The 26,473-nt window shown below is 47.2% G+C and overlaps 1 protein-coding gene across 6 annotated transcripts in view; it reads left to right on the top strand.

Moving 5' to 3' along the window:
• The first annotated feature begins 3,619 nt into the window (after positions 1-3,619).
• Gfra1 (GDNF family receptor alpha 1) overlaps positions 3,620-26,473 on the top strand; it is a 222,045-nt gene continuing 199,191 nt past the window's right edge. The window contains exons 1-5 of one of the 6 annotated variants that reach the window (XM_076563392.1): positions 3,620-3,787; positions 7,230-7,334; positions 8,208-8,491; positions 9,306-9,599; positions 10,732-10,815. In XM_076563392.1, the coding sequence (XP_076419507.1) occupies positions 8,452-8,491; positions 9,306-9,599; positions 10,732-10,815 (418 nt within the window). In that variant the 5' untranslated portion in view covers positions 3,620-3,787; positions 7,230-7,334; positions 8,208-8,451. Of the gene's footprint in view, positions 3,788-6,836; positions 7,599-7,763; positions 7,922-8,207; positions 8,492-9,305; positions 9,600-10,731; positions 10,816-26,473 lie in introns of those variants that run through there. The other 5 variants (XM_042266306.2, XM_042266315.2, XM_076563391.1 and 2 more) reach the window with 5 other exon arrangements.

The raw sequence follows: 26,473 nt of genomic DNA, 5'->3' as shown, positions 1-26,473 counted from the left end.
GCGCTCATGTTTATAATCCATCTTACACTTTACAATACGATTTTAGATATGTAACCCATCTTCCCAATGAGGTTGCACTTCCTTTGGGTTCAACTTTCTGTGTATTTTCTAAAGCACCTTAGCTGAAGGCTGATCTATGGTAGATATTCAGAAAATAATTTTTAATTAAATGTATTTCCTTTTAGTTGAGAATTGGCTGTGGTAGTTCTTCAAGACTGGCTCTGTGCATTGGAGATGCAATATATTAATATATATAATTTAATTAATATATTAAGGCTTAAAAAGACACATGCATTTGGCCCTTGACCAACGGAAGGTAGACAGTTGTGTTCTAGAAAGACATCCTAGGACTTGGTCCCCTTCATTGAGTCATGCAGCCATCCCTTGTAAAGTGATTCTTATGTGCCTGGTTGAACCTAGAGAGCCCATCAGCAAATCAAATAGAGAGTGATGTTGGAAATGTGGCGCTAAAGGGTTCAGTGACGTTCTTGGTTTCATTTCTGCCACATCAGACCCTGTCCTTGTGGCCATAACTGGCAGCAAAGGAAGATGGGAAATGGCAGCAAAGGAAGATGGGAAATGAAATCCTTATCCTGGATGGAAAATGTCTAAGCTCCCCTAAATTTAAAAAAATCTGAAGACCATTTATTACCATACAATGATTTTCAGGCTTTTTTGTTTTGTTTTGTTTTTTGTTTTTTGGTTTTTTGTTTGTTTGTTTGTTTTGTTTTGTTTTTCGAGACAGGGTTTCTCTGTGTAGCTTTGTGCCTTTCCTGGGACTCACTTGGTAGCCCAGGCTGGCCTCGAACTCAAAGAGATCTGCCTGGCTCTGCCTCCTGAGTGCTGGGATTAAAGGCGTGCGCCACCACCGCCCAGCTGATTTTCAGGCTTTTAAGACCATGATTCACATTAGAAAAAGTATTGCACCAAACATACATGGAAACAACACAGAAGTGTGGGGAAACTGTAGTTATCTCTACACTGGGTGATGTTTTTCATATTTTAATATCTTTAAAACAAGTGTTGCTTATTACTGATAAATGAGACATGGCTTGCAATTTGCAAGGACTACCATATGAAGGTGAGTGAAGAATCCAGGAGGTCACCATGGATCTCCACCACAGGGAAGGAAGCATTCAGTCTAACCATGGGCAGAATAATTTGCCTGCAGGTCTGACTCTGAGTGCCACAGTGTTAGTCTCTAGCTAGATACAAGAAAATAAATACACCAGTCATGCAAACGGTGTGACATTACCGCGTCTAGGTAACAGCTCTGCTGATGCTTATTCTAAAAACTGAATGCAAGGGGGGTCTCCAACAGGATGCCCTCTCTTAATGCGTTCTGTGTAGAAAACAGTATCCATGTCATTGATCCTCCCCTATTTCAGGCTTAGCAGATGATTCAGATCAAACTCGAAGGGCTCTCATTGTAATTCTCTGTTGCAGTCCCAGAGATATGAGCTCTGCCGAGGGCAACTCCCTCTCTACATCGTAACTTGCATCTCCTAGGCTTTCCTAATTCATTTTTGTGCTAGAGTCATCTATATGACAAGTCTGTCATTCCTTCTGTAGCCTTCACATTTGAGGGAAACCTCATAACATGGGATGTTGTTTTTCTTGACGGTTTCAACCGAATTTTGTCAGATTTCTGACAGGGGAAAATAAAACCGACAACTCTAAGAACATCACACTGCCTTTGTTTTCAGAGTACCAGTTCTGGAGGAGTTTGAAATGACTTCCAAATGATGTCACAATAGGCACTTTAAAACAGACCCCCAACCCTTTGTTCTGGGAGCACCCTTGGCCTCATGGGCTCTGGCAGAGGCATCATCCTTAACTGCAAACTAATCGTGTTAGTGAGCTCCTGCCAGGGCGCTTCCAGAGGCTTATGTTGTGGTCAGCAGTGCATTTCCATGGCAGTGCTGGAAGTCCCCTGGGTAAGGGCAGGACAAAGGCAGAGGCGCGGTACAGAGCTTTCATTGTTGCCCGAGGCCTGCAAACTGCTCAGCTCCAAGTCTCTGGTTGAGTTGCTGTTTGTCCTGATGCATCATGGATGGGAAGGGCCTCATCTGACCACTTCAGACCTAATGACATCGATAGAAACAAGAACTTCGCACGGCTTTCAAGGCTGCTAAAAGGCTCCTGAAGAAACAAGTCAATGTTTTCAGTCTTGTTTTCATTCCATGTCCTAGCACTCATCCGGATCGGCATCTGTGTTTGCAGCCTCCAGAGACAGAGACAGGCTAATTACTGGACAAAGCCGGGGATGAAGCTTCCCCTTGCCCTTCTGAAGCAATACTCCCATTGGAACAGGATTTGGGGTGCAGGGGAAAGCATCATTGAGAAGCGGTGTCTCTTGCCCACATGCATCCCACCCTGGCTTGATTAAGGGGGCTGAAATTCACAGGGCTTTTAAACCAACACCTTTGGCAATCATGAGAAAAAACCTTGCAAGTCCTCTGAAAATGGGGTATATCTTGCCATAGATTGAAGCAATAAGACATGACAGGCACTTTATTTCATCAGGGCTGCGCACCTTATGCATTTTGTGGCAGAAGGCCAAAGCACAGATGACTTCAACTCTCAGGAATATTCTTCCATAAATGCATTAAAACCCTGGCCACTGACTTATTAGTACTAAGAAATGAAAATTACCTGAACACTGAAGAGGAAGGAAGATGTCCTAACATAGGTTCCTAGGGGTCAGGCACCCTGACAGCCTATAAGAAACTTCCATTTGCAAATAATGTTCCAAAGACACATCCTCATCTAGTCCTCCTGGAAAGGTCTCTGAGATTTGAGAGAAACTGCCTCTTCCTGTTCCACCCAAGGGCGAGGGTCAAAGTGAGGCTTGGAAGGTGAGGGTCTCACTCACGTGGAGGTCCTCAGCCAGCTGCCTGCCTTGGATGATCAGCATTTTCCCAAAATGATTACAAGAGGGCTTGCAATTGTGTTCATAGAGTTGTTTCTTTAAAAATAATTCTGAGCCAATTTGGCTTTTAAAAATCTGCCTTTGAAGAGGAAGGCTCCAGGGTGGTTGTACTCTGGCCCTTCTCCCAGAGAGAGGTGCATTTCTAGATGATGAGAGAACTTCAGGTGGGAATGTTACTCTGGCTTTGTGCCTTAAAATATGACCTAAGGCAAGCTATCATTTCCCAGAAATGAAATATGTCATATTTTACTATTAAAGTGAAGCAGGGGGAAAAAAGAGCACTCTATTGTAATAATGGTTTTTGTTTAAAAAAATTTAAATGTCAAATCCCCAAAGGAATAATACATATCTGATACTATTATTGGAACTGTAATACCAGTAATCGTATGAGGTACTTACATTTAGTATTGTTCGTACAGTAAAGGGATTTTCATGTAAATCTTTCTGTAGAATTACAGTGTCAGAGGAAAATGAGGAGCACCACCACACATTATTCATGCAATCAATGCACATTCATTGGGAAGGAGTGTGTGTCAGTCATGAGTCTAAATCCTGGGGGTGCAGGCATGAGGTCTAGAATATTCCCTTGCCTTCAATGAGCTCACAGTCCAGTCAAGGGAACAGAGCACCTAACTATGAAACAATTGTCACCACAGACATAAGAGAGATCCCAGGAGGGCTGTGGATGGCATGGCATGGAACTAACGATTAGTTCAAACAAGGAGTCTGGCCTGCCCAGCTAAGCTGAACCTCAAAACATGATATGTGCGATTTCAGGGGCAAATGGAAGAGAACAAGCCAGAAAAATCACAGTACACATGAAAGGAACAGATAAATAAAAGCACAGTCCATTGGGTGAGTGTTTTGTGTGGTTGCACAGGTAAGCCTGTCCAGCTGTCTAATGTCAGATGATGAAGTACTCTGAATGAAGGAAAACACTTAGATGACTTTTGAGCAGTATAATTTTAGGGAATGGATATATTTTACATTATATTCTATAGGACAAAAGCAATGAGAGTTAAGAGGCAAAATGCCACGAGACAGAACTGTCATCTGGATCGTGACTCATCTGTTAACTTATGAAAATACACTTACATCAAGAAACACAAGAAGATTGCTCGCTTCACATATTCATGGGTGGATTGAACCTAATTTTGTAGCATTAAAACCAATTTTCCACTGAGAAAACATGTCACAGAGGATTGCATGAACCTTTATAATGATTAATATTTGATATTTCAATGTCACCTTTCATCCTGAGATGTCCCGTGCACATGGGAACAGATAAGCTCCAAGGAAACAGTGTTAATAGAATATGTCACAACGCTTTCTATTTCCGTATTCTAAAGGCTTTCTGGCCATGCATTTCTCTCACCTTTAATGTTAGTATGGAGTAAGGCAGTGGTTTTCCCCATTGGGTCCTACTGTGGGAAGTCTTAAGCTAGAATATGAATGACATCTTTTTATCTACAGTTCTTGTAGAATGAAATTTGACATGGCCATTCCTCTTCTTTGCTTCGTTACCTCTGCCCTCATCCTGCGTTGAGAACATACCAGAAACTGGCTGTGTCTTTGGAGAGTCCCCCCCCCCCCAGCCAACTCTCACTGTGCCACCACTTACAAAGCACTCAGTGGATGCCTATGCCGATCTGTCGTTCCATACAGAACCCACATCTACTAATTTGATGGCAGCACTAACAGGATATGCTGCCCGCCAGATCCTTCTGTGATTATGGAAGTATTTTGTGTTATCAGATACAGTAACCACTGCCACATATGGCCATTGATTAGTTCTGCTAAGAACTAACCACACGTATCTTTATTATTATTATTATTATTATTATTATTATTATTATTTCGAGATAGGGTTTCTCTGTGTTGCTTTGCACCTTTCCTGGAACTCACTCTGTAGCCCAGGCTGGCCTCGAACTCACAGAGACCCACCTGGCTCTTCCCCCCGAGCGCTGCTGGGATTAAAGGCGTGGGCCACCACCGCCTGACATAACCACATGTATCTTATGTTTCATCTTAGTTAGATCCATGGCACTAATACTGAGACTGGTAGTGTTAGAGCTGGTCAGCATAGTTGTAGTAACTGGTGGTATTTATTGTTGTTATTAATTGTTTTACAGAAAGAGCTGGAGGAGTACTTGCAGAAAACCTAAGACTGATTCCCAGCATCCATGCTGAGGCTTACAACAACCTGTAACTTTCCAGCTCAGAGGGATCTGATGCCCTCTTCTGGCCTTTATGGGTGGGAACACACACAATAAAAATTAATAATCCTCTCAAAACCAAACCAAACCCCAAAAGATCAATTTTATCATGTCAATATTTATAATTTATCAAAGGCTAGGGTGAGGAAGAGGCCTGAAATATTCTTGAAGCTGTAACTGCTTTCGAAGGGGTCCTACATCCTACTTTCGGAGACCTTTTAGACTAGCCTTCTTCCTTTCTGTTAAAAGTAGAATTTTAAAACTTCTCTAGAATAAGTAGAATAACCAAGTGCTTTCCAAAATATTCTTTGTTTGGAAAGACATGGTTGATGTCTTAAATGAAACTTAAATGTTCTTCAACCACCCCCAAGTGGTCCCCAAAGACAAGCACTGAGTAGACAGAGACATTCCCTTTCACTTATGAAGTAGGACAAGGGAAAAGGACTTTATGTTTTGAGTGTCCATGGGAGTCTTCAGATACGTCTTCCCATTAAAAATCCACCTCCCTGGCATATTTGCCTTGGTGGGAAAATATGGAAATAAGCTTCTGTAAGCAGAGACACTGATTGGAAGACTCAATTACATCTCCCCACGGTACTCTGCACAGCAAACTTCTGGCTATCGATAGAGAAAAAACTTAAGTAGCCCTTGGATTGAACCATCTGTCGCGAAAATGTGACATATGCTTTCTTTGTTTATTCAACTACCAAGTGTAAACTGATACATTGAACTGGAAATCTGTGTCTGGTGTGACTGACTGTGATTCTGGAGGAGGAATTCCTGGTGAAGGCACCAGCCACTTCATACCTGCCCCAGAGGAACATGGCGCAAAGCAAAGGAGGAGCTAGGACCAGCGGGATGTCCCCTGGGTTTCGGTAGCTCACGACAGCGCAGACACCCTTTGAGGACTCCAAACAATGCACAGCGCCACACTCGCAGCCACCACAGCTGAAGGGCACGCCTGGCTGGTGTGTTCTTGAATGGAGAGCGACCCATCCCTCCTCCTCTTTTCCCTGCCCTTACAACCCGGCCTCAAACTTAAACTAAAGCCCGTGCCCTTTTCAATTAACCCCCTGGATCAAAAAGAGCGTTTCTTTTCTGTCCTTCTTGGCGGCCCATTGTCTGTGGTGATGGGTTTGCAGATTTGACAGCTGGGCTCATAGATTTGATTCAAAGTCGATTTTCCTGAGAGATGAACTTGGACACAGAAAAGATCTCCAATACAAGTCCCGATCAGCGAGCTGGTTACCCACCACTGCGGACTGTACTCTAGACAGATCTCTGGAACCCTAAGGGACAGCGGATGTCACTTCAGCAGCATCGCTGGGGCGACTCTTGAAGTTGGGGTTGGGGGCTATGTATGTGTTCTGCTTATACATTTTTTTTTTAATTTACTCTTGGAACAGTCAAGATGGAGGTCACCTTATAAATTGTCTAAAGCTGGGTCTGACCAGACTTCAGTGCAGTGGGGCTGGGGGCTTTGCTTTGTCTCGCTGTCCGAGCTGGAAGAGAGGTGTGTAGGCTCACACAGGCATGGATCTATGGGTGGGCGCATCCCAAGATCGCTGCTCGGGGCTTGGGTCTGAGTGAGTCTGTAATGTGCCAAGTCTTGAGTCACAACCGCCAATGACGTGGAGAAAAAAAAAAGCAACTTTGTGTTCTAAAGGGTCTGGATGGATTGCTGTTTTGCACTAAAGAAAGAGTCCTTGTGCACTGAAAGGTGGGGGGTGTGCAGTCTCGGCGGCGGCGGCGGCGGCGGCGGGTCCTACGCCTGCGTGCCTGTTGGCTTTGGGTCCCACCGCCAGTCAGCCTGTAAGTCTACTGTGGCGGACAGCGGAGCTGCGCTTCATGGAGGAGCTGGCTCTGCGCTGCCGGGCGACCGGAGCAGAAGCAGGCTGAGGGTCCTTTGGCCAAAACCAATCTGGGCACGCTACCCTCCCACCGCTTCCAATAACCGCTGACATCCCTAACGGGCACTGAGCCTGGGCAGGGCGCGGGGGGAGGGGGGTCTGCTCGGAAATCGTCCTGGCCAACTCTGTCCTCCAAGCTGTGGCAGATTATGGCATCTTTTTTCCCTCTAGAGCGAGAAAGTGAGCCCGGAAAAGGAAAGAGGGGGCGGGTCACCCCCAAAGAATAAATAAACACTAGCTACTCGCCGCAGCTGGACGCGGGTCAGTTCAGTCCAGGTTGGTGGCATTTAGAGTTTTCTTATTCCACTTGAAAACCCATCGCTACCTCCCCTTCAACCACCCCTTTCCATTTTGCTGGCATCCTCCAACTTTGGGGCCAGGGGGGCGCTAGTGGTGCGGGGCTGCACCTGCTGGGGCGTGCAGATGCTGCGGGCTAGCTCGCTCTCCCGGGGCAGTGGTGTGGATGCGCAGGAGTTCGGGCACTGGGCAAGTGCGTGTGAAGGCACCGATGTCTGGGAAGGAGCCCAGGATGCGTGGCGGGTAGGGGTAGGGGCGCAGAAGCCAGGTTTCAGCTTCAGGCGGGATGTCTGTTTCTTCTTGCGGGACTGCTTGGGAAAAGAGGCTAGCCCGGGGGCGGTGGTGTCGGCGACGGAGGTGGCGATTGGTGGCCGGGATGCAGAGGGCCCTAGGCAGAGGAGCTAGAACGCTTACAATCGAGCCAGCGAGTGGTCGGGCGGGAGCCAGGGACGGTGGCCAACTTCCCGGAGCAGGGTCTCGGTCCAGCCGGGGTTGGCTAAGGAGCCTTCGCCGCCGAGGCTCCGACTCCGGGCAGCGCCAGCTTGCTTCCGGCGCTTGCTCGGAAAGTAATGCTTATTTATTTGCTTGCGTTCAGTTCAGCCTCTTGGGTTGTGCGGGATAGCCTCCGGCTTTGGACGTTGGGAGCCCTAGCCGACCTCTCCAGCTCCCAACCGCGGGTTCCGGAGCCTCCCCACGCCCGGAATAGACGCACTCCCACCACCCCCGCTCTCGGACCCGAGTGGGGGTTGCGTTGAGAAGTCCCCCAAGGCGGGAGCGGGGGAGGGGAGAGAGGTGGGAGCGGGAGGCTTCCGCACTCCGGGCTCTCATTTCAAAGCGCTCTCTCCCTTCCAGGTTTGGTCGGAACTGAACCCCTAGAGCGGGTCCGCCTCCCGCCCTCTCGCCCGCCTGGGGCTGAGTCGCTGGCTGCAGTGGGCGGCAGAGCGACGGGGAGTTTCCTCTCACCCTGGATGGAGCTGAACTTTGAGTGGCCAGAGGAGTGCGGTCGCCCGGGAATCGCTGCACGCTGAGCTCTCCCTGCGAGACCCAGCGGCGGCTTTGGATTTTGGGGGGCGGGGACCAGCTGCGCGCCGGCACCATGTTTCTGGCCACTCTGTACTTCGCGCTGCCACTCCTGGGTAAGTAGAGGCCGCCGCTGGCTTTTTCACCCACAATCTTTCAAAAAAGGTCCCTTGCAGAGGCCACTCCAGAACTGTAGCGTGGGTGCCTTGGATGGGGGTGGAAGAAGTTTCCCTAGGGAGTGAAGAGGTTGGAGGGTCCCTGGGCTTGGGAAGCGGTGGCAGCGCAACTCTGCTCGGTTGGTTTTATTTTGCTGTGTTTAAAAAAAAAAAAAAAAAAAAAAAAAAAATCTAGCCCGATGGGGATCTGAGGGGTCCTAGACCTTCACCCCGGGACATACGCGTAGGTCCCCTTGGAAGTCACAAAGAGATCGCTGAGACGCTCCGGCAGGTGGAGTGTGGTCGAAAAACACTGGGGTCGGGAGAGAGGAAACTTAGCAAGGAAAACTTTTCTGGGAATAACGTCTCAGCGCACCCGCGGGGCAGACTGCCACTCGCCTGCCTCTCACCAAGCTCGCTACGGGTACCAAGCGTTCCAGCGGAGGACCCTTGGGCTGCGGCGAACTGGCTAGCCGAGAGACTGCGGCCCCAGGTGCCCGGGGAGGCGGGGCAGCTAGCGGTTCAGGGCCGCTTCTGCTTTGGGGCGCTGGGGCGGTGCAGGATCCTCAGCAAATCCCGCAAAGGCTGGCAGCAGAAGCTGTTTCTACCTTCCTTGGTGGGCCAGGGACCAGCTTCCTGCCTAGTCTGCCCCTCATAACGATGGTGGAGCTATCATGCTCCAGGGCGTGCGCCCCCTCTCTCGCCCCTTCTGGGATCTAGAATCAGGGTCCCCATTAGCCAGCTGCACTCAAGGCTTCTTCCATTCACCCCGTAGATTTGCTCCTGTCCGCCGAGGTGAGTGGTGGGGACCGCTTGGACTGCGTGAAAGCCAGTGATCAGTGCCTGAAGGAACAGAGCTGCAGCACCAAGTACCGCACACTAAGGCAGTGCGTGGCGGGGAAGGAAACCAACTTCAGCCTGGCATCTGGTCTCGAGGCCAAGGATGAGTGCCGCAACGCCATGGAGGCCCTGAAGCAAAAGTCTCTCTACAACTGCCGCTGCAAGCGGGGCATGAAGAAAGAGAAGAATTGTCTGCGCATCTACTGGAGCATGTATCAGAGCCTGCAGGGTATGCATCAGCCGCTCCCACCAGCATGCCGGGGTTCCTCTCCGAAGTCAGGAGGCAACCTCAGTCCAGTCGGTCTTGGGGTTAAGCCGGCTGATCTCATCTTCCACTCTATTCTCCCAGCTGCGGAATGAGGACCTTTCATTGGCCCCTAGGGACAGCAGCAGCTGGTGTTGGTTGCAGCTGAGCAGTATTGTTGGAAGATCCACGAGGGGGTGGGGGCACCCCTGGGATCCCATTGACCTTTCTGAAACCCAGTCAGAACATCAGAGTGGGGACCCCTTAAATGCTACCTAAGGAACCTACTTCTCTGCCAGCCTGGAGCTTTCACTGTTTTTAGAGAGTAAGGATACAAAGGCCTGCCTGCATCTTGCCTGGAGTTTTCCTTCTTTATTCCCTTACGACATGAGATAAAGAAGTACTGCAGGGCCAGAGAACTCTGCTCTGTCTTCACCCCCAAACACCGGTTCAAACATTCATGTGTGAGAAACCATTTGTCATCTGAGATTAGTTGAGTTTTGGACCAGCTGCTGAGGTTTAACCATGGTTAGCACACAAGTAGCAGTCACAACTGCCCATTCCGATGGGACTTAGGGAGTCTGTAAATGCACCACACGGATCCCATACCTTCATTCTTCACCGAGACATGCTGAACTGTCAGCTGCCGCTTCTAAAATCTAGTCATGAAAACCTGCTTTTAGAAATGATCTTAAGAACAGCCAGTGTTCCTGCTTGCAGGTTATATGCCTCATTTTGGGGGAGCTAGCAGAAATAGGGGCCTCTCCTAGGTCACCTTTCTTCCATTGGTTCGTGGAGGCAAGCAAAGTTTGTGACGTCACTGGTTCTTTCCTCCCAGATTTCGATTCCTTTGCAGAGTGGGAGACTTTCCTGGCAAGCTCAGGCTGGGTTGTGCTCCAGTATTTTCAAGGCACTCCGGGGAGAGCAAGGACAGCAAAGGCAGAGGAATGAAAAAGGAATAATTATGTCCCCAAACATACATATGAAATCTTTGAGAGTTTCAGCATCTTCTAGGTACACAGTCATAACATGATTAGGGGTTCCAACTGAGCGGTGAAACACTATTTGAAATATGCCTGTTTTCCAGAGCTGAGCCTAATCTTCCTGTCATTTCTAGGAAATGATCTACTGGAAGATTCCCCGTATGAGCCAGTTAACAGCAGGTTGTCAGATATATTCCGGGCAGTCCCGTTCATATCAGGTAAGCTGATTCATACTTCCACTGCAACCCCTTTGCCAGCTTGGATCTGCTGGCTTGCCTTCTCTTGAGCTCTCACATGCTGTATCGGATGGCGAGTGTTTCTGGGAAATCGGAGGTAGGGTGATGATAATGAACAGGCGGAATGCCTAGCAATGCACATGCAGAGAAGAGTAGTTCTCAGTGAAGTGATGTGGTGTGGTGGTTTGGAAGAGTCTAGAGGGAGGTGACTGGGTTTTTTTTTTTTTTTTTTTTTTTAAACAATAAAATGTGATTGGCCAACTCTTGGCAAAGGGAATGCTGCTTGTGTCTTAAGTGGCAATCATGTTCTTGTTGCTGCATACCTTACACAGTGCCTTTATGGGGTGGGATTTGCTCTTCTGTCGCCACTGTCTTCAGGAAACAGTGGAGATAACCTCAAACTGTTGAGGGATTGTGGGCAGACTAACTTGACTGCCTGTGATTTAAATGTTGATGTTCTTATGTTTGTTTACATCCTTCTCTTCCTTACTTGTCCTGAGCAAGTGTGTGCCCTTCTGAGAGACTACACCTCTGCTCCAATGGCCCTTTAAAATTTAGTCTTGTTACTCTTGACTTATTTGGACTTTCTTTGCAGTTCTGAATTTGGTTTGGAAGCGAACTGAAGTTTGAGAATTAAGGGTTTTGGGTTTTTGTTTTTATTTTTCCATAACATCTGCATTCAGACAGCCCACATATAATAGGGAAGGCAGTAATTTCTCTTAATGAAATACAGGTTCCAGACTGGTGCTGTCTTTATTTATTTGCAGTTAAGCCATTTCTCAAGTACGTATAACCACCGCAAATTACACGAGTCTTAACAGTTAAACACGATGGTTAGTGTTGAATCTGATTCTGCGAGGTGGTGGCTTATTGGTGAGAATCTTCTGGTGTTTTTGATGTCTTAGGCTTTTATGCAGAAAGGCACAGAACCAAGGGAGTGTGTACATGTTGATACTGTGTGTGTGGTATGTGCACTCATTGGCCAAATAGCCACTGGACAACTACTGTGTTCTCCATATTGTGGTTTTGGCAGTGAGCCAGCCATCACCCTGGTCCTTGTGAATCTTAGAGGCAGCTGCTGACATTTACTGAGCCCTTGCTATATGCCAAGCATTGTGTCTGGAGCTCCTCATCACTGACTCACACCATCATGTGCATTTTAGGCGTTGTTTCTAGTCTATAGATGAGCAGATTGAGGCACGGGATGGTGGGAAATAGCATGTGATCACAGAGTTCATAAATGTAAGAATCAGAATTCAAAGCCAGATTTGTTTGATTGTAAGGTGTTACATGAATCCTAAATGATCTTATAGTAAAAACCTGTTGCCTGATAGTGGGGTAAATCCTGAAAGATCAGAGAGACCAAGGAACAAGCCACTGCCACATCTTACCTCACATCCTCAGCCTGAAAAGCCTCGAGTTCCTGTCTCCTCACGTCTTATATCCCTTTCTCTGCCCAGCCATCATTTCCTGGGATTAAAGGCGTGTGTGCTTCCTAAGAAAAGGCATGAGATCTCAAGTACTGGGCTTAAAGATGTGTGACACCACTGCCTGACCTGTATGTTTAATCTAGTGGCTTGTTCTGTCCTCTGATCTTCAGGCAAATTTTATTAGGGTACACAGTATTTAAGCACAGTAAGGTGTTTTGTTTTGATCTACCCGTTGTTGGCACAGACTGGCATCCTTAATGTGGAAGTTAGAATCTCAGTTTGCATCCAAACTATTGACTCGGAATCTGGCTTTTAGCAAGATCCACCTGGATAGGTCTTTCATGGATATGAAGCTCGAGATGCACTTCTTTATATGATTTTCCCTTTGGTCTTTTGGTTTAAAGGAAAACTTTCTCTGTGTCTCTATCTCTGCTCCCACCCCGTGTGTGTGTGTGTGTGTGTGTGTGTGTGTGTGTGTGTGTGTGTGTGTGTGTGTAGTAAGATATGAGACTATAAGTTTTGTTTCTGGACCTTCGTGTTCTCTTGAATTTTATGGTAATTCGGTAATTCGGACTCTAAATCTTGACTGTTCTCTCTGCCCTGCAAAGACAGTGTCTTAAGCAGTGAGGGAGAGATGCATGGACAGTGTTGTGAAGGGGCTAAAACGGGGTGTAACAGATAAGGTACTGGGAGCCTGACCTCTACACCTCCTACCTGCTGCTTGCCCTGAGACCATCACTTCCCACCAGTGGCCATTTTGATTTTAATTTCGCAGTTGCAGTGAGCTATGTATGGGCTTTGCATAGGTTCCTGTCTGATGCCGTGTCAAAAATCTCTCCTTGGAATAATGAGGCAATTGGAGTAAGTGATCTCCAGTCTGCGGTACTGAAGGAAGGCTGAGATCACCCCAGAATCTCTCCCCCTGCTCCCATGCCCCCGTACCACCTCTGGAAGAGCAAGGGCATTCCTGAGCATCACCAACTTGTCTAAATTCCCTTAATGAGTATCAGAAAAATCTTCTTTATTGACCACGTTTCTCTTATTTTACTGGATAAACAAACTCAGTCACATCTATTTTCACAGCAAACAGGATCCCGAATGTGCGAGATCCATCCTGTTGATTACCTAAAAGTCATAATGAATTAAGCAGAGGCAGGAAGGCTTTGTTTAGAGCTCGCATTTGGTATCTCCAGGGCATTGGACTTAGGTTCTAGCCCCAGAGAGCTTTGACCTTTGACAGTGACTGTGTTCCTTAAGTGGGTGTAGTAAAGCCAGATGGAGCCTTGAGGGGTTTGGAGTCATTGAATATGGCACATTAGCCAGTGTGGCCTCTGTCAGATGGAGGCTGGAAAAGCAGAATGATAAATGTAGCTTTTCACAGGTGGAGTCTGAGTTTGTAGAGTATGTTCTGTGTAGGGCATGTCTCTGAGGCAGCCAGGACAGCAGGGTCTCTGAGCCCTACCGACGAAGGTAGCCATCAGGGATCCCATGTTTGGGTTACCCGGTCTGGTGTGAAGAGTGTGTTTATCCACATAGAAGCGGCAGCTGAATCTTCCCACAGACTAAGCCACATTTTGAAAGTCCTGGAGGGAAGATTGCTCCTGAGTTAAGTGCTTGCTGAATGAGTGTGAAGAGCTGTGTGGGTCCTCAGCACCCCCACAAAAGCTGGAGCCAGTGATGCACATCTATAACCTCGGCCTTGAGGAGGGGAAAGCTGAGATTGGCAGATCCAGAGAGCTTTGTGGCCAGCCAGACCGGCCACAAGCTTCAGGCTCAATGAGAGACTCTGTATCAGAAAAAAAAAAGTGGAGAGAGTTATGGGAAGATACCCAGCACGGATCTCTGGCCTCTAACACACAGATATGACTGAGTTCATCTGTACACACAGAAGCATGCCTGGCCCCCTCAAAGACATGTTTGTTTACATTTTCTTTGGAGTCTTCAGACCCAAGCTGTCTTGCTAACTGGGTAAAAGGCCTTGTGGAGATACTACATGTGGCCCGGCAGGGACAAGGAAGAGAAGTACAACAATAAGATAAAATCTAAAACTGTTTTCTCTTCTGAAGACTGAGCTGTGGAAGGGAACTGGAGCTGCTGAGTCAGGCCAGGATTTTAGTGGACAGTTGGCAGGCCTACACTTGTGAAAATTTAATTGTGGGAGTCTCTGGTCTCTGAGGCATGCGAAGGGACTTGAGGAGGTATGTTGACTGTGGACTCTGCCAGTGTGGTTTCCAAAGGTGTGGGGCCTACATTACACAAAGGAGAAAATGAGCCAGTGTGGCAAAATGTTGACATAGATGGGAAGACATGAAGAGTCTCCTGGGAGCCCAGAGATCAGAGCTGTGTGTGCACATGGAGGTCCAGACGCTAGACTTCATCATACAGTGCTCCACCTGCCCTTCTCTCTTGGTTACAGCCCTCGGCCTGTTAACTTCTGATCTACTTCCTGTTTTCTCCACAAGGGTTCAGCCAACTGCAGTAACTAGAACTGGACATTAAAGGATGGGGAACCTGCTGGCATTTCTTCCCTTTGACTCTCCAGAAAAGGAGAACCGTGCATGGAGAAAATTTGAAAGTTCAGTGGGTTCCAAAGAAGCCTAAGAGTGGAGGGAGGCAGAAAAAGTAAAAGAAGCTGCAAGGGTTTGTGTGTTCATCAGGAGTTTGCACTTTAGAAATAGTCACGAGCTGCTGGGCTCTCCGCGTGTAAGAGTCAGGTGGAGAGTTTGTGAGGAAAGAGGTGTGTCGGAGCTGGGACTTCTGCAGTGTCCGCCATCCCTCCCCTCACAGACCTTACAGATGTCTCAGACATTTTCAGAAATACTGGGACTTTCACTTTAGTGCCTGTGTGATTGGGAATGGCTTAACCCAGGAATGAGATGTGCCCAGGCTGTCTTGAGTCTGGATTTCTGGATAAGGTTGTACATAATTAGTTGTGCTTGTTATTTAATCTTTATGTCACTGCTTTTAAAAAAGCTCTGTTACAACCCTGGCCCATTGGAGAAGAGTCTTATGACATCATCTGTGGATCACTAGAGTCTCAGTACAGCTTTGCTGTTCTTGCTGTAGGATGGGGGTCCCATCCTGTTCACTCTGTTCTTGATTTAATTTTAAGATATTTTAAAGTGTTTATGTCTGTGTCTATGTGTGCATATGTACACATACATGTGGGCATCCAATAGGCCAGACAAGGATGTGGTAGCTCTTGGAGTTGGAGTTACAGGCAATTATGAGCCACCTAATATGGGTACTGAGAACAAAAATCCAGTTCTCCATAAGAGCAGTCCATACTCGTAATCTCAGATCCATCTCTCTGCCCTTTGCCCAGCTCTTGAAAACCATCTCTGATGGTGCTGATGCTGTGTGTTAGAGCCCCAGTAGCTCCCTGTTACTGGTTCTGGTCTGTGCCCACTCTATGCAGACCTTGGAGGCCCTTTGTGGCCTAATCTCACCACTCCCTGGAAGCCCCAAGCTCTTTCCATTCGAGCTCCCTCAATCAAACCCGTCCCAATGTACTCCGTCTATGTTCGCCCTCCCGGGCCTCTGCTCTCCTGCCTTGCTGCTTCAGAAGCATCTAATACTTCTTTAAGACTGTAGTCATCTTTCCTCTCTGAAGGTCTTGCTGATATCCCCCAGACAGGCCCTTCACTTAGGACTCCCTCCTGTTTCCTGTGCTTTTACTTTTATGATAATTGTTAATCACAGCACATTGAGAGGACTTATTTATGTGTCTGTCTTTCCCACTCAAAGTCGGCGACTACTTCTTATGCTCTGTGTCTACTCAGCACCCAGCACCCTTTCTGATCCAGAGCAGACATTGTGTTGACCACAGGTGGATTGACAGGGCAGCATCCTCAGAGACCTAGGCCCATCAGTTCTCTGCTTTAACGAACACTCTTGCAGAGACAGTAAGTGAATCGGCCAGGACCACACTGCTTGAGATTTGCCAGGGCATTGCTGAGTGGGAGGATAGCTGTCTTTTTCGCTGTGTGCTCTGGACACACCTTATCCATTTCAGGGACCCCAGCTACCTGGTATATGGGTGACTCGGAGCCTTCTCTCATACTTGAGCACCTAAAACAGTCTTCCCTGCTGAGCTCTGGATGGGACCATCTAGCTGTATCTGTTACCTGAAACTTAGCATGTCCAAACTCTATCTCATCATCTCTCCCCCTTTTCTCCCTGAACCCTTTCTTCCTGAGTCTCTTATCTTATACAGTGGTGTTATTGGATGCCCAGTGTGTTACACAATAAACTGTGGGATCCTCTTCAGCCATCTGCCGCCCTCACTCAGTCAGCAGGACTGTCTCCAGGCTCTGAGGAGACAGGAGACAGCCAGTCCTCCTTGGTACTGCCTGCCTCCAGGCCTCTAGTTACTGTCTTGTCTTTTGCCTGAGCTTTGCATCAGCCTTGACACTCATCAGCCTGGGTCTGGTTTCTCCTAGCATCACCTGGCCTCTTCATTGCCAGGTACCTTGATGACCTGATGGCAACACCTGTCTTACTTCACAAACTTTTCATGCTCAGTCTCTGCCCCCCCGCCCCACACACACACACTCTGTCATAGACAGGGCACAGTGACCATCTAGTCTTATGTCAGTGCTCAGGGTAGCTTCACAGGTCCACTCTTAGTACACATATGTTCTAGAAAAAGGACACATACCCTGGGCTGTCACCCACCCAGGTGACTCCTGGCTCTGGCCAAAGCTTGGCTATAGTATCGGGATGATTGCATCAATTTCATAGGTTCTTGTGGGTTAATGACGCTTTATGTAAAATTTTTAGCACAGTGCCTTGGACATCTTTGGTCCTCTATAACTCTTCCTCACCTTGAACACATTGGTGAGACTTTGCTGTAGGCTCCCTTCAGACCCTGAGACCAGCTTCTCCAACAGCCCATTCCCTAATCAGTGACTGAAGAGGGTAGCAATCCCGAACCCTCAGCTGAGCCTGATAAATCTGTCCCTATCTCCAAGGCTCTGGAGGACGCCTTGCCTCTCACTAACTAAGCATGAGGCTTGCAGGCCCTTTCTGGGGGCTCTGCTCAAGTTCCTGCTGCTGCTCTTCCTTGGTAGGAGGTGAGTGTGCAGCCACCACCCGGGAAGCAATCTCTTCCTGTACTTAAGGATTCTTGTGATCAGCTTTCCCTTCTCAGCTTCACTGACTCCCTTTCTCCCACCTCACCCCATAAATCTCCCCTGTGCCCCACAGCAGAAGAATTACTGCTCCCTGCGAAGGGCATGCCTTAGACAGGGAAGAGACTTCCGCCTTCGAAGCTCTGCTAAGAACACTCAAGGTTCACTTTCACAGACCACTACCTTTGGGTTTCAGTCTTCCTTTCCTGCCCCTGAGGCGGCCCACTTTTATGGCATAACAATGTGGAATTACAAACAGGTTCAAAAAGAAAGGAGAGGATAACCAATCTAAGCAGACATAGGAGCCTTTTAGGGTCTTTGAACTTGTAAACAAGTGTGTAAAGACGCACGCTGCCTTTTATTTTAGTCTCTCCGTATTTGCTCATTACCTGCCTGATGGCTTGAGGAAACTCTGTCTTTCTGTGTCACTGATCATGTCCTCCAGGCAACATTATATTATTTAGATTAAATGTGAACCTCGATAAGTTTTATGAAAAGCAATAGGACGTTGTGGTCTCTGACTCTTTATGGCAGAGGCCTACGTGCACTGGTGAAGGCTGGGAAGGCAGACAGTCAGATATTTTGCGTAGAGTTACTGGAGGTCCTGTTTTAGAAAAGGGCGATAAAACATCAGTGAGTGACAGGTAATTGCATGAGCTGAAGATTGTTACAAGGTGTAAAATTATTTATAGCCAATATGTCTGTCCTCATTCCTTCTCTTTAGTCTCCTGAAGTATTTCTTTCTGTCGCTTTTTCATTTCTGGACTTGAAGCTCGCTCTTTCCAAAGGACACCCCGCACCTTGTTTTTTTGTTGTCTGAGACGCAGTGCCAAATTCTCAAGAGAAGGTGTCAAGTGGAGCAGATTTGGTTCGAAGAATGCTGTTGGTCCAGGAGGTGGGAATCTGCTAGCTTTAACCCTGACTAGTTGGGGGACTTGGGCTAGTGTCCAGCCTTCCTAGAGGCCACGTGTGCCTGTGACAGTAGGAAGGCAGTGGACTAGGTTGGCTTTGACCAGATTTCTGCTCTTCCTTGAAGAGTCTGTACGTTGAATCTTACATCTTTATGTGCCCTGTTGTCTTTGTTTCTAGCAAGTCTAGAAAATCTTCATACCAAGGAAACTGTTGATCCTGACACACCACGTACACAGATACAGACACACACAGTTTTATATAATGTATATGTTATACATATAGAATTTGTAAACTGTGGTTTGGCGGAATGTATACAAAGAAGGTAGTGGAGAATGAAAGGGAAAGAAGATGAGAGTAGGAAAAAGAAAATGAATCTGGCAGTGAGTTTGGTAGGTAAAATCCAAGCTGTAGGACTGTATTTAGCTCAAGCCATCGCAAGGGTCCTGCTTGTTTGACAGGGATAAACAGAGATGCCCTGGCAGGACTTTTAGAGGTCATTCTGGTCCAGTCCTCTTATTTTATTGATAAGAAAACTGAGAGTTCCATAAATTTATGGGACAGTGGAACATAAATTGTCGGGAACAATGATGACAAGCAAAATTAGGTGTGTGCTTGTTTTTAAATTGCTGTTTGAGGCTCTCCGGGGCCTGGCATTTACCTGCCTCCTCTCACTTGTCCTTGACCTCTTCAGGCCTCTGACTTGTTCTGTCTCTCCTGGAGAACCTTGAGTGCTGCAGCCTGGGCTCCAGCTAGAGGAGCGGCTGACCACTGTCTCAGAACACGGGTTAATAAATCCTGCAGCAGGAGTCAGTGGCTGCAGCCTTAGCACATTTTCATCTTCTGTCTCTCTTCAGAGTTTCGGTGAGGGGAAAAAAGTGAGAAATATTTGTTGCTTTAAGCCCTCCCAGCCCTCATACAAAAAAAAAAAAAAAAAGAAAGAAAAAAACTTAATCTTTCATTTGGTATTTTTTGTTAAGGAGGCTAAGCACTTCCTGTAATTTAGAGACTCAACTAGCTGGGTCAGTGATGGAAATGAATGGGTAATTTGCATAAGGGGCTAATTTATTATGTCCCGGGGGCATTTCTTTCATCTCTCCTTCCATTCTAATTAACGTTCTAAGGGGGTCTATCACCATATCAGAAATTAGGGGTGAAAGCAGCCATTGTTAACCTTTCTGATGATTTCTCGCCTTCTCTGATCTTTTAACCATTTCTCTTCATGTCCAAGATTTCATTTAGGGCTGCAGAGTCCTTGGGGAGATTTCTAGGAGTGTGCTCTTTCAGGATCTTGCATCAAGTGGTAAGATCCAGATGGCATGGCACAGGCAGAGATGCGTAAAGCACAGGGACCTGGGGGTGGGCTGGCTTGCACACAGGCTATCAGAAGGTATACAGACATGCACATACTCTGTACGGCATGGAGATTTGGGCACATTTGTATATCTGTCTGCTCTAGGTTGTACACTTACAGTGTGTGTGATTCTGAACATCTATCTCATCAATCATTTTTTTTTTTTAATCTTCCTCGACATGTGCTCAGTTGGTCCTGGCTGTGACAAAGGCAAAGGCAGCTGTGTGTGTGTGTGGCACAGTGGAGGAAGGGAAGGAGAACAAGCAATTTCTTTGAAAATCAATTGTAATTTACTCTTGCTAAATTGGAGAAGGTCCGCCCTGCCCATGCATTAGCATATGACAGACTTTTAATCATTTTGTCAACTGGCCTATTTTTGGTCAATCCATGGTTCCATCTGGGACTCTGCCATCTTAGACCCACGTGCCCTCCACATTTGCTCCCTTTTTAAAGGGGTGTGAAAGGAAAGGGTCTCTGGGAGCGCACAGAGAAGTCACTGCTGTGTGTCTTTTTACTGAACAGCCCCACCACACAGGTTTTGCTTCCGTGCCCTAACTCACCAGAGGTCAGTGCTGTGGCTTCTGATTTTTGAGGGGGAAATTTGAGCACTGAGAAGTTGAGCACTGCTTTAAGGGCCCTACAGCTCATGCCTGGGAGAGCTCACACTTTGTTCCCATGACTCTATAAACAGTGCTCTTTCAGCTGTTCCTATTGGCATTTGAAGCACAGACCTGGATCCCTTATTCCAAAGGAGATAGTTAGTCCTTTTTTTCCTCTTCAGTTCCCAGCTTCTCTTCCTGTCTTCTACCTTAAGACACTGTTTGACAAAAGGCCTTTAAAGTTGAAATATAAGCCAGTATCTGTTATTTTAATATTTGGCCCTGCGTTCTGATGGGTTCTTAATTGAGACCCGGAATCCAGAACACTAGTGCTATTAAAACCATTCCGGCGGAACTGCAGAAATATTAACCAAAGAAGCAATTTCTGCATTCTGTCTTTTTCCACTTCTGTGTGAGGCAGGAAGGTTCTAAAGTGGAGCAGAATGCCTGGGGCCCCTTTTTGTTATGTTGTCATATAAATAGCATTACACAGTGGTAAAGAAAGGAACACATAGTTGAGTCCCACTTTGAGGTGATCTGATATGTTACTCATTTGTCTTCACCACGCTGGCACCCCTTCCTTTCACGCCCCAGCAAATCGCCCAGGAAGCACCACAGCAGCTGTACAGCTGCCACACTCTCGCCCTCGGCACACCGTCATCTCGCCAACACTTCCTAATGTATGGAAATCAGTATTGATTGCACTGTTGGTAGGAATGGAGCACCAGGTTCCTTAAAGTCCATGTTTATGAAATGGTTCATGGATCCTTGTTCCTATGAGTTTCAAATAAACCCTTGATGAAGCAGATGCCAGGCGATCACTAGATGGGGGGAGGGGGGGTCCCCAGTGGAGCCCTGTCTGCTCAGAGCTTAGGAATGGCAAGTGGCACCTGAGTGGGGAAAAGGGTGAGTAGGCTGGCAGTGAGCATTCTCTCAACTAGGAATGAGTGACCTCACTGTGGTCTCTCAGGAATAGAAAGAGTAATTATGACAAGGGAAACACAGCGGGTTAGGTATTTTACCACAACGGCTTGGTGGATTCTTGAGTAGGAACCAGCTCCCCTTGGTGGATGTGGAAACTGAGACCCAAATAAAGTCATCAGAGTGCACGTACCTAAGTTGTGGCGGGGCTGGAAAGCTCTGTGATTGAAGCTCTTGCTGCTGAAATGTGAAGACCAGAGTTCACGTCCTCAGAACCCAAGTAAAATGCAGACACATGGCGGCCCATGTCCATTCCAGCCTCAGAAGGCTGAGACAGAGAAACCCAGAGCACGCTGGCCAGCAAGACCAGCCTCCTTGGTGAGTTCTGAGTTTGAACTAAAGACTCCACCTCGATGGATAAGGTGGAAGAATTGCTGAGAATGATTCCTAACATTGACTTCAGACCTTCACATGCATGTGCTTCTGCTTCAGACACACATATTCACACTACACACATGGTTAATCTTCACATGTACTAGTACACACACACACACACACACACACACACACACACACACACACACGAAAATGGAAAAACAAAAGCAAGACAGAACTAAGCTGTGACAGAGCCAGCATTCTTATGTATGAAGTTTGTGTCAGGGTTCATGTGGTGGCATCCATTTACACATGTGCAGCATATGTGTCCCATGAGAGTTCAGTATACACCCTGGGCGAAAGACTGGTCGATGCATTTTACTGAGTGGTACACATGTATGCATTTAGTATCTATTAGCTAATCCACATATATATTGATACATATGACAAATAATTACATGTTACATACATTGTATATAACATACAGAATATGTTATGTATGTAATATGACACATGCTATAAATGTTATGTGCATCACATCCTATCTGAGATTACATGTCCAATATATTATATGCTACATTTTATGTTTATTTTAGAATTAGGAAAACTGGTCAGTTTGGGGGTTATTTTTCAGCTTTTTGGGGTGGTAGAATTTTATTCTTGCCAAATTCATTCACAGATATACTTCCCTTTCCCACTTTCTAAGAATTCTTGTTTTCTGTTTTATAGACAGATATGAAGAAAATAACGTATGGTGAATGAGTAGAACCCACGTAGCTCAGTGTAATCCCAAGGAGGGAATAATCGATTAGGTAGAGTTGAAAATTAGAAGGATTGATGAGGAGATGTCCCTTCACTTGGAAATGCCCCATCTTTGATTTCTTTTATTAGTAAACTTTGTTCACACATGGATGTAACACATTCTGGTTACCCCCCTCTCACCCTCTCTTGCCTTTTCCCCCCTCACCCTTTTCCAGCCCTGCTGCTTTCGTGCCTTTCATTCATGACTCTTCAGAGTCCTACTTTCCATGCTTATGACTTTTGGTTTGGTTTTGTATCACTCAGAGCGTAACTGAGGTTATCTGCATGACCAGGGGTTTGCAACAACCCCGTAGTCCAGTGGGCTCACCAGTGAGAATAAAACTGGAAGTGTGCCCCCCCAACCACTCACAGAATCTGTTAGTCGCCAGTATTTGTGGTAGGGCCCTGTAAACCCTACCTCCATCCACAGCTGACTGTTGGGTAGGCCAGACCTGTGTGGGCCCAGGGTCATTTGGTACAGCTGCTATGAGTTCATGATTTCCATGGCTGTGCCAAGCTTAGAAGATGATGTTCTACAATCTAAAGGGGATTTTTGAGTTGGGTTTTGTGAAATGAACAGGAGTTTGATAAATAGAGATGGTTGGGGAGGGAGTTCAGGCGGAAGAATGGTGTAAGTAAAGATTCATTGCCTCTGGGCCATTTCCTGTGGCAGGAACATGAGGCATGGTGGGAGCAGACTGGGTGGAAAGGCACATGTACTTGTCCTGTCTTAACACCAGGACGAAGCAATAGCTGTAGTCCTCGGCATGGCTGGCACTCTCAGTCTGAACCATGTGCTGTGGCCACTTTTTATTTTCCAGTGTGGCAAGACAACAGACATTCTCCATGACTTAATAGAGTTTTGTGTCATAAAAGCAACACAGGCCTCTGGATGCTTCCTGACTGGAGAAGGACGTGAGGACTGCCATGGGAATACTCCCCATTCCAAGTTCTTTCCAGGCAGGTGAATGAGGTCAGGAGTACCATGCTGCTGTCTCAGCCCCTGGTGGAGACAGAAGGTCAGGTCAGGCCCATGCTGCCTCTCCCAGACCTGTGTGGCCTGGAGAAGTGGATGGGGCATGTAGAAGGTTCTAGAATGTGAACACCATGTGCACGCTACCCTCTGTCCAGGTACCTGGAGCAGACGGGGGCAGAGCCACGGGAGTGGATGAGTCTGTCTGTACCATCCTGGGTGGTCCCATGAACTCTGTAAGGCAGACAGATGGCTGTTGCAATGAATACTGGATGTGGTACAGTTGGGAACCAGACTGTGGTGGAGTCTTGGAGGCACTTGGCCTGTGGAGGCAAAGGTGGTCTCTGATGGTTGTTCTGTGGATAAGAATAAGACTCTGGTGGTGGCCTCTGGGAGTGTGCACAGTCTAGACCCCCCCCCCCCCCCCCGGAGCAGTAGCTTCCCACTTGTCTTGCTGGGGTATCCCACCCAGACACTGCTTCATCCTGGGCTGAAGACAATTGCTCAGGCATGGTCCTTGGTTCTTCAGGCTGCCATCATCCTGCAGGACAGAGGTGGTGCTGACAAACTTCTCTGCAGACTTCTGCCCCCTCCCCCCGGGAGCAGGGCCCCCATGCATGAGTGTTTTCATTTCTTTCCTAGTCACTGTTCTCTTCCTCTTCTGTGTACACATCTTACTTGGCTGTTTTCTAGGCGATTCTTAACTGGAGTCGGGACACTTGGCAAGAATGTCTGAGTAGGACCCCAAAGTTCTCAATGCAGGAATTTGGCCTGATGACAGGGTGCTCATTGGCCCCAGGACATGTTAGGAGGCAGAATGAAGAAGGTGGGCGGTAGGACCTGCACCCAGACCCCTTCCTTCAGTCCGCAGGAACCTCCCAAGCTCTCGGGTGTAGGAATGCCATTGGTTTGAAGATCTCCTGGGGGGCGGGGAGGAGGTGGCACTGTCCTTGTCTCCGGCTGCTCCCTAAGAGGAGGGAACCCAGAGCCAGCCTGAAGTATCTCTCCACATCACATGGCAAACCATCTGCAGTTCTTCTAGACCTGTCCTAATGCTGGGACCCTTTAACACAATACAGCTCCTCATGTGGTAGTGACCCCCAACCATAAAATATTTTCATTGCTGCTTTATAGCTGTAATTTTGCTACTGGTATAAATCATAATGTGAATATTTTTGAAGATAGGGGTTTGGAGAGAAAGAGGTCATGACCCACAGGATGAGAACTGCTGTTCTAGACCCAGGGTGAGCATGGGGAGAGGCAAGCATGAGGTCTTGATGATTCTAGTAGAATGAAGTTCAGCACAGTGGTAACAAACAGACTTGTGGTTAAGCAGACCTGGTTTGAATTCCTTCCAGCACTCACTCGGGGAGTATAGGTAAGCCGTGACTTACAGCTTTCTAGTTCTTCTCTCTGTTAGTGGGGTAGCTGCAGTATCCAGATCAGGAGGTGGTGGAGGAGACAGGGCCTCCTTATCATGCTTTGGCATTACTGAACAGTTGGAGAAGTGGAAAACAAGCAACTTCCCATGTGGCCCTGGTTTGTTTTTGTTTGTTTTATTTTGTTTCATGTTCTTTTATTTTGTTTTTAACTTGACACAAACCGGAGTCATGGGAAGAAGGAATGTCAGCTGAGGTTGACTGTAGGCAAGTCTTGGGGGGTATTTTCTGGACTGATGATGATGTGGGAGGGCCCAGGTCACTGGCGTGGTGCTAACCCTGGGCAGGTGGTCCTGGGAGGTAGAAGAACGGTATTTGAGCACGAACCTGGAGAGCAAGCCAGTTCCTCCATGGCCTCAGCTTCAGTTCCGGCCTGGCTTGCCTCAGTGATGAACTCGGACGAAAGTGCAAGTTACTTTCTGTTGTGGTGTTTGCCACAGCAGTGGAAAGCAAGCAGAGGACGAAGGCTCTGTTCCTGTGTTCTAACCCCTCCCTCCTCCTGCCTCAGTCTGTCATCATGAAATGGGGAAAGATGGGTTGAATTTGGGAAAAAACAAAAGAAAGAAAAAACCACGAGTAGCGGCACTGGAAATGAAAATCATCAGTTGAGCATACGTTAAAAAATGCAGTGTCTACTCAGAAAACAGTAGCAGAGCATCTGTTTCCAGAACCTTCTGTGCTGAGTGATGGGGAGATGGGGATGAGTTAGAGGCCGAGTGGCTGAGGTGGCCTGGGGATGGGGCGCGGGAGAAGAGAGGCAGAAAACATGGGTAAGAGAAAGTTCTGGAAGGAAGTATGTATATGGGGAGAGGAATTTTAGGCAAGCCGGGGCTTATTCGTGGGAGAGGAAAGGATTTCACCCAGTCCAGAAAACTCACATTGGATGCTTGAGCCCGGTGTGGAGTGGATGTGAACATGGTGAGAAACTAGTGTCTTCCCTCCCCCATTCCGCTGGAGAAGGTTTTGAAAACGCAATGCTTGCAAACAACACAGACGCAGCCGACGCGGTGTTTTCTGTTAGTAGTGTAAGGTCCGCTGGCTCTGGGTATTTTTTCATTCTTGTCTTCCAAATTGTAATTTTAAAACATGAGGCATTTCATATTCAAGAGTTTCCTTTGTCTGAAATAAATTATTCATTTCTCTCCAGTTTCAGAAACAATGAACATAATACTTAATGCACCACAATTAAGCAGGCGTAGCTTTGTATAAAATTATGTTCCATGCGTTTGGGTGGCAGGCAGTGCAGAGCATCCTATATCTTGTCGACATTTGTTCCTCAGCAGAAGAACATAAAGTCAGAGACCCAGAAATGTGTTTTCTTTCTCTCGTGGTGGAGGAGGGGTAACTTTAGACCCTTGCAGCCTTGTTTTTGACATTCCACAGCTGTTGGTGACTAGGTCGCCCAGAGCGAAAGTGGTCTTACTGGGACCATATTGTGCATGAGGTCAGGTGAGGGTCAGAATTCCTAAGCAATGCCCACTTGTTGCAGTCTCCTTTGTCTGGGTTGAGATCTCTAGAGAATCCTGGATGTGACTTCTTTAGGAGGCTGAAGGCAGCTTTTTCTGAATGCAGGCTGTATGATCACATGGGGTGTTTCTAAGGGTCAGCTCTGGAATTCCCCTCCTGTGACAAGATTCCTCCCTGAGAACACCAGCACTGCTCACAAGGGTGATGACTTCCATGGAAATCCTCAAGCTTGAAGGTTGA

Source organism: Peromyscus maniculatus, chromosome 1, assembly GCF_049852395.1.
Source record: "Peromyscus maniculatus bairdii isolate BWxNUB_F1_BW_parent chromosome 1, HU_Pman_BW_mat_3.1, whole genome shotgun sequence".
Taxonomy (NCBI): Eukaryota; Metazoa; Chordata; class Mammalia; order Rodentia; family Cricetidae; genus Peromyscus; species Peromyscus maniculatus.
This window is presented reverse-complemented; position numbering and strand designations above follow the sequence as displayed.